Consider the following 11,607-nt stretch of genomic DNA (forward strand, 5'->3'; position numbering starts at 1 on the left):
ACATATTCATTTTTTAAGGAGTCTAATTTTTACATTGATTCAAAGATCGAAGCCAAAATTCCTTTAAGTTGTATATTCTTTATTGCAGCGCTGGATGCACGGGGGATCTCTCCACCTATCGTGCATGCACAAAGCGGAAAGCAGTCTTGAATTTATACAATCAATATTCTACAAGGGCCTATACATATTCATCACCTATCCCCACCTTCCCTCGCTTCTCATGCTAATTAGCCTTTTGTCACCTTGTGCCTGCGTAGAGCCTCCCAAGAATTGTGGGCAGGGGCCTTCGGAACGTGGGCAGTGGTCTTTGGGAGGAAGACCCCAAGTCTTCCTCACAGTGTACTTTTCACCTTTGGTCAGGATTCTGCTGAGTTGGCACATTTCTTAATTGCAAGAGCTGGCTTTTGCTGATTCTTCTGTTTGTTGTATCTTTATCATGAATTCCAATGTTCTGTTTCGAGATTTATAGTCCTTACATCTGTTTCTCTGTCTGTCTGCCGCTTCCTTATCTGGGGATTGTTCTTGCCTCCCCAATGTCTCCTTATTCACATCATTATTTTGAAATACAAAATACTGGGTTGTAACAGAAGTAGTGCCTAATTAAACTATTTTGTGTAAGCCTTTTTTTTTCAAAATCAGTAGTCTTTTGTCTTAAAGCATAAATGGAGAAGATACTGTTCATCTTGTTCTAATATTTCTAAGTGATCACTTCAGACTTCCTAAGAAACATTCTCCTTGTGTAGTGGGTTTACGTGGCAAGGTTTTGGCCCCCAGTTAACTTCCCACTGATTCTGCTCCCCAAAGGGCATCCGTTCCCTACAGCCATTGATCACCGCTTGGGAAGCCGTTTGGGTGTGTACCGGATCACTGCTTCCCTCGTCCCTTTCCATCGCACTCCAGTCTGCTCCCAGCTCTCCTGCCTGTGCGCTTCGCTCGCCCTCGGTTGCAACCTGGTCACCCCAGCTGACGTCAGGCTTTGAATTTAAGAATTCAAAGGGCTTTGAATTTAAGAAAGCAGTAACTGTGAGATGTTAGCGTGGTGAAGGGACGAGGGGTGGTGTGTGTGTAAAATGCCCACCTTGTCGGTGCTGTGATGGTGTTATGTTTATTTTGGTGTGGTGAATTCTTTTTCTTTTTGAAGTAAATGAAGTTTGAGAAGGCTGTGATAATTGTAAAGTAAGAGGATATTGTGATTAATCTTAACTATGCTTTTAACAGAGGCGAGGGGTGGAATGTAGTGGGTTTACGTGGCAAGGTTTTGGTAGCAGGGGGCCATAGGGGTGTTTTCTGTGAGAAGGATCTAGGAGCTGCCCCATGTTTGGTAAGGGCCCCACTGCTGACCAGAGCCGAGCCAATAAGCGATGTTGTTTTGCGCCTCTGTGAGAGCATATTTAAGACAGGGAAAAAAACGCTGCGCCACACAGCAGCTGGGAGAGTGAGAGGAATGAGGAACAGCCTTGCAGGCGCCAAGGTCAGTGAAGAAGGAGGGGGAGAGGTGCTCCAGGCACCGGAGCAGAAGTCCCCTGTGGCCTGTGGTGAGGACCATGGTGAAGCAGGATGTCCCCCTGCAGCCCATGGAGTACCACGGTGGAGCAGGGTTCCACGCTGCAGCCCGTGGAGGAGACCACGGTGGAGCAGGTGGCCCTGCACCGATGGAGGCTGCCGCTGTGGAAGACCCCTGCCGGAGCAGATTCCAGGCCGGACCTGTAGCCCGTGGAGAGGAGACCACGCAGGAGCAGGTGACCTGGCAGGAGCTGCTGCCCGTGGGGGAGCCAGGTTGGAGCAGTTTTCTCCCGAGGGATGGACCCCCATCCCTCAGATATGGGTACGGACCCATATCTGGAGCAGTTCTGGAAGAGCTGCTGCCTGTGGGAAGCCCACGCTGGATCAGTTCATCAAGGACTGTACCCGTGGGTGGGACCTCACAGCACAGGGGACGAGAGTGACCGAGAAGGAGCGGCAGAGAAGTGCTGTAGACTGACCATAACCCCCATTCCCCCGTTCCCCTGCACCGCTCGGGGGGAGGAGGTGGAAGAGGGTGGATGGGGAGGAAGGTGCTTTTGGTTTCTTTCCTTTTGTTTCTCACTTCTCTAGCTTGTTAGTAATAAACAACAAATCTTACTATCTCCCTATGCCGAGTCTGTTTAGCCCGTTACGGTAACTACTGCGTGATCGCCTTGTCCTTATCTCAACCTTTGAGCCCCTTTCACATATTTTCTCCCCATTCCTCTTTGAGGAGGGGGAGTGAGAGAGCGGCTGTGGTGGAGCTCGGCTGCCCACTCGAGCGGAACCAGGGCAGTAATGCTACGGCTTGATACTTCCACGCTTCTCCTTCTTGGGGCTGCCTCAGTGAACCACACGCTGCTGAAATCGGGCTCAAACTGGGGAGGAGCATGTTCACCGGGGCAGGAAGGGGGCTTCTCATCTGGCTTAACCTCTACTGGTTAGCGCATGGGAAGAATCTGAGGTGTGCTCTCCTCTATTTGATGGGCATGCCCATAGGGAGCTCGTTGCACATACCATTTTCTAAGGGATTCCGTTTGCACCCCTGCGGCAGGGGTGGGGTTCCGGCAGTTACCGGGCACTTGAGCGCTTTGGAGGGCCCTGGCAGAATGGTTGGCTCTTGGTTTATCGTTCTGACACCCCCCTGTGAAGCTGGACGGACTACAAATGGCCCTTTTCCCAGGTAAAGTAGGGCTTCTCAGCATCCTTGAAACTTCGGGAAAGTTTGCTTGGGGCGAGTGGGACCTTTGGGTCCGTGCTGCCACATGTGAGGTGAGAGCCCGTGGGTGGCATGGCGGCCTGGGATTTTTATCTTTTCTGCTGGAGCTTGGAGCCCTCAGCTGTCAAGACGGGCAACTATATCCTTTTGAGTCTGCCCCACCACAGAGACACAAGACGCCGGGGCCACCAATGAGCACACCGTTGAGATACCGATATGCTTGAACTCCTTCCCCAGGCGTAACTGGGGCAAGATGTTTAGTCTCATTAAGTCACCCCCAGCAATTACTCCACAGCCAGCCATTCGCTGGAGGTTCCCAGTCACTTCAGGGCCCAAGTCTTCCACGATTTTATTGCCGCAAAGGAAAGACACGCAGATGAGGGGAAGAAGACGGACTGCTTGTCTGGGGAAGGCCAAGCAGATCTGGGAGCAAGCGAAGGGGGCAGAAGGTCCTGAAGGCTGGAGGTGTGACACATGCTGGGAGAGTCCAGGGGACACCCAGCCTTCCACACGCTTTTGGGTGGCCCCAGCACACAGGATGCCTGCCATCATCCCTGTGCACAGCAACAGCAGCACAGGAAGGCCAGTGCAGAGCACTTCTTCCGCGCCTTCCAGAGCCGGTAGCTCAGCCCTCGTAATCCAGGTACACTGCGTGGCAACCTCATTGCAGCTCGTATAATGAAGAGGGTCTCAGTTGCAAGCGAAGAGACAGAGGAGCTGACGTCGTCCGTCATGCCTTGAATGGCTGTGAGAGAGAGGAGCGGAGGCAAGGTCAGAGCTTGTGTTTGCGGGTACCCCGGGAAGGGCCCCATCCCTGGAAGTATTCAAGCAAGGTTGGACAGGGCTTTCAGCACCCTGGTCTAGCGCGAGGCATCCCTGACCAGGCAGATGGGTTGGAGTTCGATGACGTTACAGCTCCCTTCCAACCCAAAGCATTCTGTGACTCTGGTTTTATGATTCTACCAGCTCCCGCTGTGGCCAGCGCCACCCAGCTCTTCCTGTGGCCAGGCAGGAGCAGGGGGCAATCCGCCGATACCCCGCTGCCCTCACTTACCTTCATAGATGATGGGGAGCTCCTCCTCACGCCAATCCCTCACTCGCCGTGCAATGAGCCCTAGGTAGTACACACAGCCTGTCACAAACTCTGCCCGCCAGCCCTTCCCAGCAGCACCCCTTCCCCATCTACCCCCCGCTGGCCCTGCTGGCCGGGCCACCTCCTCCTCCTTCCCTCGGGCACAGAGGGACCCCGGGGCTCGGGCTCACCGATGAACGTGACAGCCTCCAATCGCAAGGGCTCCTGCGGGCTCTGCAGGTACGGCAGGCTCTGGCGCAGGTGCTCACCCAGGCTGTTGTCCTCCAGCTGCACAAGAGAGAGCGCAAGGGCATGGGGCTGGTGCAGAGCCTCCCCCTCGGACAGCTGCCTGCCCCATGCCCTGGGGCGCTGTGGGCTTGTCCAGTCTGGGTCGGGGCCTTCAGAGCTGTCCTTACCAGGCACTTGCCGAGTCTCCATGTTTGCTTTCGCTCCAGCAGGTCCACGAGCTGTGTCCTCTGCAGGAATTTGGCAGCATCGAGAAGGGTTTCCTCCGCGGCCTGAAGAGCAGCAGAGACTTTGAAGTGGCACCCCCAGCTCTCAGGGGACCTGTGTCCCCAGCCCCTTGGCGAGGCTGCAGGGGCTGCACGCCTCTGCACGGCCCAGGGCGCTGTGTGGGGCAGGCTGACCACAGGGAGCAGGCGTCTGCTCCGCGGTGTAGTGCCCGAGGGAGCTGGGGCTGGATGCAGGGAGCAGGGATGGCAGCAGAGCCCACGGCTCCGTCCCTACTGCGGGTGCTCAGTCCCACCCCGGGGTGTCAGCATCGCCCTCCCCAAATGCCCACGCTGGGCAGAGAAGCCAACCTCGGCCACTTGCTGGTTCTCGTCGTGCAAGTGGAAGAACAGCGGGATCACGCTCTGGCGCACGTGTGTCTTCAGCTGCTCTTTCTCCCTTGCTGCAAAAAGGCGGCTCATCACAGCTCTGAAGAAGTGGATGGATTGCAGCTGCGTGGAGCTGGATTCCTGGTGGGAAGGAAGAAGCGAAGACCTCAGCACCAGCTGCTCCAGGCCCACCTGGGCAAGGGTGTGAAAATTCACAGGGCACAATGCTTCCTGACAGCACCCAACATCCATCAGGAAAGGCACCGGCCCTCAGAGACCCCCGCTGGGCCCTGTACCCTCAGCCTTACACTGTCAAAGAACGCTGGCAGCCTCTCTGCCAGCTGCAGAGCGGTGGGGTTGGCCTTGCTGATGGTCATCTCCTTGAGCATGTTTTTGAGCACAAACAGCGCATTTCCAGCCACGTCCCCTTCCAACTCTGGCAGTATCCCCATGATCTCTGGCAGCAGGAACTCCATTTTTTTCGCCTGTGGGGAGCAACAACACCGTGTTGGGCTGTGCTGGCAAACACTCTCAGGCTGTCAGAGCCCACAGTGCCCAGAAGCCACGGTCCTGCCCCAGAGGACTTGGGCAGGCGCATGGGGAGGCACAAGAGTTGGGAGCAGCTCCCACAGCACTCGGTGCCCAGCCAAGTCCAAGCAACGGTGTTAGCCAGCATCCCTGGCCCAGAGCCACACCACCAATGGGGTGTGTTCAGCCAGCTGAACCCTGCTTACCACATAGGGTCTTCTGCTGAGCGTTTTGAGGCCCTTGAGCACCAGCTGACGCACCGCCGTGCACTCACTCCTCAGGTATCTTGGGAAGAGCTGCATGACTCGAAGACACTCCATTTTGAGGTCCTTACAGGCCAGCATCTGAAAAACACGCCTCAGTCAAGGCTGGAATTGGCCGGCAGAGACCTCGCTCACGGGAAGCACGAGAAACCGCAGACAAGTGTCACTCTGGCAGTGTGTGCCAAGGGGATGAGCCCCAAGGGATGAAGCCCTGCCCCAGCTCCACCGGCCGGCCTCTCCCCACAGCTGTGGCCACCAGAGGGTGGAGTGGCGAGAGGCAGCTCAGGCCGGCACCGCTTGCCATCGGGCTCACCTCGACCAGGAAGGCCATGGCAGGGACCTTCCAGCGTGGCTCGTTGTTGATGAGCCACGTTTCCAGATACAGCACAATCTGTCGGCGCTCTGTTCTTGAGACATGTTTCATCGCCCTGGCAGAGGGAAGAAGGCAGGGTGAGTCCTGAGCAGGAGTCCTGAGCAGAAGTCCCGAGCAGGACGGGTGAAGTGCTCCTGGCTCTGTTCCAGCAGCCACCAGCATTTCATGCTCCCGGAGGCCTGGTCTTTCCCCACCTCTCCTTGCAGGGAGGAAGCCAGTGCCCCACAGCAGTGTGCACCTCGGGTGCACCATGGGCTTCCTGCCCCTTCTGAGGAGACCTCATTTGTGCCCACGGGCAATTCACGCGCCCCGGGCTCTGCCGGTGTCCCTCAGTGCCCTCACCTGGCCAGCAGACCCACTGCCCAGTGGTGGCTCTCAGCGTGGAGTAGCATCTCCCAGATATTCCTCTTTCCCAATTCAAGCACCAGCATATCATACCCAACATGGCAGAGCAGTGCTTTCAGAGTCAGCAGTGCGAACCTGCAGGCAGAGCACAGCCCAGGTCACACCCGGATCCCTGGCCCAGGCTCCAGGACCATGGGAAGGATGGGAGGAGGGGGACGAAGCACCTGCTGGGGCTGGTGGCAATGCCCTCCTCCTGCTGGCATTCCCTGAAGAAGGTCTCCACCTCTTCTGGTGTCTGCTGCGCGCTTGCGAAGATTTGGAAGAGCAACACCATCAGGGGTAGAGAGAAGCTCATCTCCTCCTCCATTGGGTAGTTGGCTGGCCGAAGGAGCTCCCACAGCACCCTGGTTGCCTGCAGAAAAGACCCAGAGATGGCACTCACTGCTGAGCCAGCCCCGTGGCACGGCCCCAGTGTGGGAGGCCGAGGCTCAGGTGCAGACGTGGGCCACGGGAGATGCAGGCAGAGCACCCGGCCTGGCTCCCATCCGGAGCTGAGCCACAGGCAGCCTCCCTGGGGCGGTGGCAGTGTGCCCTGGCTGAGCCTCCTGCGGCCTGCCACCAGCCTGGGCTCTCCATCCCAGCCCCTGCAGCCTGCTGGGCTGTGCCTTGGCCCTGGCCTGTCCCCTAAAATGCCCTAAGCCAGGTTTGCAGCCCACCGCCTGAGGCAGGGAGACGTAGTGACAGGGGAGGAGGGATAGCTGCCCCGAGATGCAGCCCCTGGGGGGAGAGAGGGCTTGTTCAGAAACTCACGGCCAGGGCGAAGACATCCGTGTTGTCCCCGTCAGAGGTGGACGTCCTGTGAAAGGGCCAGTCCTTCAGCACGCGGCACAGCTCTGCCATCACCTTCTTTTTAGTCCGGGATGAGACGACCAGCACCCTCCACATGGTCACGGCAGCTCTGCAGGGCCCGAGAGCTGGGTCAGGGGGGCCTTGGCCACAGCACCAAGACCTGGGCACCCGTGGAGGGGCCCAGGCTGGCCGCCAGTCCTGCCTCTGCCCCCTGCCCCTCACAGGCAGCCCCTGGCGGGCCCTGTGGGGCAGGGAGGGATTGTGGTGGCAGGCTCTGGGGCTGACGTGCCAGGGCTGGGAAATGGGGCGATGCAGGGCTCGGCCCCTGCAGAGCACCCTGAAAACTGCCATCTGCCTGGCAGCTGGCGCTGGATGGGCTCGAAAGGCTGACGGGCCCCGAGCCATCAGGGCAGGCGGGCCCCATACCTGTCGCACGCTGGGGAGCAGCGCAGCAGAGTCACCACCACGTCGTGGGGGTGCTCCTCGGCCAGTTCCAGAAGGCTCTTGTCCAGGCGGTGCTGGGCAGACTGTTCTGTGTTGGACACGAGCCACTGGTAGATGCTCCTCAAGATGCCCGGTGCCTGAAGGAGAAAGGGCTGAGAGTGGGGCTGCTGCCAGAGCAATCCCTTTCCTGGGGTCCACTGACAAGCGCTTCTCTTCCCACCACTCAGGGCTGGCCAAAAAGGATGTCACATGCCCAGCAGACAGAGCTTCAAGGGGGGCACACGATCCCCCAAGGGCTTGAGAGCCACTGACTGGATACTTACATGATGTAGAGGGATGACGCTGTGTAGTACACGCTTATCCAGCTCGACTGCAATGGCCTCCTGCTCCTGATGTTGCTGCTGCTCCTGTTCTGGCTGGTCCCAGCCTGGATTTGGTGAAGACCAAGCACAGACAGAGCTGAGGGTCCGTGGGAGAGGCTGGAGGACACAGCCAAGACCATGCTGCCCAGGCAGGGTGATCCCCGAGCCAGGAACTAGCTGGGCACTGAGCCCAACCTCTCTTGTGCATGCATGGGAGCCAGGTGTTCCCCAGCAGACGCGGCATGGTAAGGGCGGAGAGCCCTGCACCCCACAAGGTGCTTGCTGCCATGGCGCAGGAGAGGTCTGTAGCCACAGGATGGCTGCCCACGGCCTGCCTCTCCCTGCTCATCCCATGGGTTTGGACGGTTCCCCTCGCCCCGTGCCACATGGGACAGAAGCTCCTGTGAGGACGGCAAGGGGCAGAGGCAGCTCGCAGCTGCCAGCCCTTCAGCCCAGCTCAGCCTCTCACCTGCCTGCAGCACCTGCACCTCGGTCAGCTCATGGGGCTGCTGCGCTGGAGGGGCATTAACCTTGGCCTCCTCCTCCTCCGTCCAGGCCAGCTTGGGCATGCTGGGGTCTCTCCCCGCCATGCTGCTGAGGTCTGGCCTCAAGGGCTCCCACCACAGGGATGGGAAACGCTTCCAGGAAGCACCAAAGACACGGGCAGCAGGAATGGGGTGGCTCTGCAGGGACTCCTTGCAGCTCCACTCCTTCCCGACCTGTCCCGCCTCGTCCTCCAGGAAAAGTGGGGAAACCAGGCTGCCAGCAGCATTTCTATCCCGGAGGTCACAAAGGGCCCCGTGCCCCGTTGCCTGGACACAGCCCGCATCATGGCAGCTCACAAAGGGCCCCGCGACCCGCTGCCACCTGCCTCGCCCCTCAGCCCCCTCCTGCCACCCCATCCCCTCACGGCTTCCCAGTGCCCCAGCTCTCTGAAGCACCCATCAGCAGCCCCTTGTCACAGGACCACCAAGCGCTGGCTGGGAAGGGACCTGTGGGGCTGGGTCACCAAACCTGTGGTGACAACTTGTGGAGCCATCAAGGCAGGTGGGCCCCAGACCTGCCGCACGCTGGGGAGCAGCGCAGCAGTGTCACCACTGTAATACGCAAGAAATGTTTGTTCATTGTCTTTTGTATTATAAAAACAAGGAGTTCTGTTTGAGGAACGGGAGTTGTGAAAACTCCCTGCTGAAGTAAGGAGCTGTATAATGCTTGGCTAGACACTATGAAAATTCTTTTGCTTAATGTAACAAAAAAGAGAACCCCCCCTCCCCTTCTCTCCTTCTGCATCTCAGTTGTCTCTTTTGTTTAAAGACACTGCTGCAAAGCTCATGTAACCATCTCCTGATAAGTTGCTAAACTAGTGTATCAACATCCTGCCTTCCTGTCTCATGCTGGGCCAACATGAGAAAATAAAAAAAAAAGTTGAACCACAACGCCGAGGAAGACTACGGCCTTCATCTTCACGACCACCAGAGGGACAGAGACGACCCCCTAGCAACAGTGCACGCAGCCGCAGAATATACCAGGATGTGCTGCGTAATCCTGAAATCACCAAGATATAAAAAGGGACCCTGGCGGGGGTGAGGTGCGCGCCGTTGGCAGAGCCGAGATTCCCCGGCCGCCCAGCGCTGTTTTGCTTGCTGTTGCTTACTCAATAAATTCCTTTCTATTATTAATGCAATGCTCTCTGAAAATTAATTAAGGGGGCAACTTATAACAACCACCACGCCAAGAGACTCCTGTGCAGACGGTGCAGCAGGAGGGTGCCGCAACCGTCCCACCGAGACAGGCTTATGCTGAGCATTGTCCAGCATCTCCTCCTACTTCTCTGTTGGCCATACTGGCCCCCAGTTAACTTCCCACTGATTCTGCTCCCCAAAGGGCATCCGTTCCCTACAGCCATTGATCACCGCTTGGGAAGCCGTTTGGGTGTGTACCGGATCACTGCTTCCCTCGTCCCTTTCCATCGCACTCCAGTCTGCTCCCAGCTCTCCTGCCTGTGCGCTTCGCTCGCCCTCGGTTGCAACCTGGTCACCCCAGCTGACGTCAGGCTTTGAATTTAAGAATTCAAAGGGCTTTGAATTTAAGAAAGCAGTAACTGTGAGATGTTAGCGTGGTGAAGGGACGAGGGGTGGTGTGTGTGTAAAATGCCCACCTTGTCGGTGCTGTGATGGTGTTATGTTTATTTTGGTGTGGTGAATTCTTTTTCTTTTTGAAGTAAATGAAGTTTGAGAAGGCTGTGATAATTGTAAAGTAAGAGGATATTGTGATTAATCTTAACTATGCTTTTAACAGAGGCGAGGGGTGGAATGTAGTGGGTTTACGTGGCAAGGTTTTGGTAGCAGGGGGCCATAGGGGTGTTTTCTGTGAGAAGGATCTAGGAGCTGCCCCATGTTTGGTAAGGGCCCCACTGCTGACCAGAGCCGAGCCAATAAGCGATGTTGTTTTGCGCCTCTGTGAGAGCATATTTAAGACAGGGAAAAAAACGCTGCGCCACACAGCAGCTGGGAGAGTGAGAGGAATGAGGAACAGCCTTGCAGGCGCCAAGGTCAGTGAAGAAGGAGGGGGGAGAGGTGCTCCAGGCGCCGGAGCAGAAGTCCCCTGCGGCCTGTGGTGAGGACCATGGTGGAGCAGGTGGCCCTGCACTGACGGAGGCTGCTGCCTGTGGAAGACCCCTGCCGGAGCAGATTCCAGGCCGGACCTGTAGCCCGTGGAGAGGAGACCTGGGTGGACCCAGGTTGGAGCAGTTTTCTCCCGAGGGATGGACCCCCATCCCTCAGATATGGGTACGGACCCATATCTGGAGCAGTTCTGGAGGAGCTGCTGCCTGTGGGAAGCCCACGCCGGTTCAGTTCATGAAGGATGGCATCCCGTGGGTGGGACCCTACAGCACAGGGGACGAGAGTGACCGAGAAGGAGCGGCAGAGAAGAAGTGCTGTAGACTGACCATAACCCCCATTCCCCCGTTCCCCTGCACCGCTCGGGGGGAGGAGGTGGAAGAGGGTGGATGGGGAGGAAGGTGCTTTTGGTTTCTTTCCTTTTGTTTCTCACTTCTCTAGCTTGTTAGTAATAAACAACAAATCTTACTATCTCCCTATGCCGAGTCTGTTTAGCCCGTTACGGTAACTACTGCGTGATCGCCTTGTCCTTATCTCAACCTTTGAGCCCCTTTCACATATTTTCTCCCCATTCCTCTTTGAGGAAGGGGAGTGAGAGAGCGGCTGTGGTGGAGCTCGGCTGCCCACTCGAGCGGAACCAGGGCAGTAATGCTACGGCTTGATACTTCCACGCTTCTCCTTCTTGGGGCTGCCTCAGTGAACCACACGCTGCTGAAATCGGGCTCAAACTGGGGAGGAGCATGTTCACCGGGGCAGGAAGGGGGCTTCTCATCTGGCTTAACCTCTACTGGTTAGCGCATGGGAAGAATCTGAGGTGTGCTCTCCTCTATTTGATGGGCATGCCCATAGGGAGCTCGTTGCACATACCATTTTCTAAGGGATTCTGTTTGCACCCCTGCGGCAGGGGTGGGGTTCCGGCAGTTACCGGGCACTTGAGCGCTTTGGAGGGCCCTGGCAGAATGGTTGGCTCTTGGTTTATCGTTCTGACACCCCCCTGTGAAGCTGGACGGACTACAAATGGCCCTTTTCCCAGGTAAAGTAGGGCTTCTCGGCATCCTTGAAACTTCGGGAAAGTTTGCTTGGGGCGAGTGGGACCTTTGGGTCCGTGCTGCCACATGTGAGGTGAGAGCCCGTGGGTGGCATGGCGGCCTGGGATTTTTATCTTTTCTGCTGGAGCTTGGAGCCCTCA

The 11,607-nt window shown here is 57.3% G+C and overlaps 2 protein-coding genes across 2 annotated transcripts in view; one reads left to right on the top strand and one right to left on the bottom strand.

Annotated features, from left to right (window-relative positions):
* The first annotated feature begins 123 nt into the window (after positions 1-123).
* The window catches only part of KIF14 (kinesin family member 14), a 72,156-nt gene continuing 60,672 nt past the window's right edge, over positions 124-11,607 (top strand). Inside the window, exon 1 of the mRNA XM_072041641.1 lies at positions 124-1,739. The gene's annotated coding sequence lies outside the window, so the exon portion shown is untranslated. The remainder of the gene's footprint in view (positions 1,740-11,607) is intronic.
* LOC106018697 (maestro heat-like repeat-containing protein family member 6) lies at positions 3,055-9,060 on the bottom strand. Its single transcript, XM_072041643.1, has 14 exons — positions 8,267-9,060; positions 7,759-7,862; positions 7,418-7,572; positions 6,953-7,100; positions 6,367-6,554; positions 6,140-6,277; positions 5,738-5,852; positions 5,368-5,505; positions 4,942-5,118; positions 4,616-4,774; positions 4,211-4,312; positions 3,986-4,082; positions 3,777-3,836; positions 3,055-3,467 (listed from the first exon to the last, which is right to left on the bottom strand). Exons 1-14 carry the CDS (start codon positions 8,697-8,699, stop codon positions 3,271-3,273), a joined length of 2,211 nt encoding a protein of 736 aa, XP_071897744.1. The 5' UTR covers positions 8,700-9,060; the 3' UTR covers positions 3,055-3,270.

The sequence above is a fragment of the Anas platyrhynchos genome, chromosome 8, assembly GCF_047663525.1.
Source record: "Anas platyrhynchos isolate ZD024472 breed Pekin duck chromosome 8, IASCAAS_PekinDuck_T2T, whole genome shotgun sequence".
Taxonomy (NCBI): Eukaryota; Metazoa; Chordata; class Aves; order Anseriformes; family Anatidae; genus Anas; species Anas platyrhynchos.

Bases quoted from the DNA above. Each gene is read 5' to 3' on its own strand.
- LOC106018697 (XM_072041643.1), bottom strand. From the start codon at position 8,699: ATGGGGTGGCAGGAGGGGGCTGAGGGGCGAGGCAGGTGGCAGCGGGTC. The intron at 7,101-7,417 runs GTATGGGGCCCG...CGGGCCCTGCAG, and splicing joins TGCTCCCCAGCGTGCGACAG to AGCTGCCGTGACCATGTGGA. The intron at 4,313-4,615 runs GTTGGCTTCTCT...GCTGCTCTTCAG, and splicing joins AGAACCAGCAAGTGGCCGAG to GCCGCGGAGGAAACCCTTCT.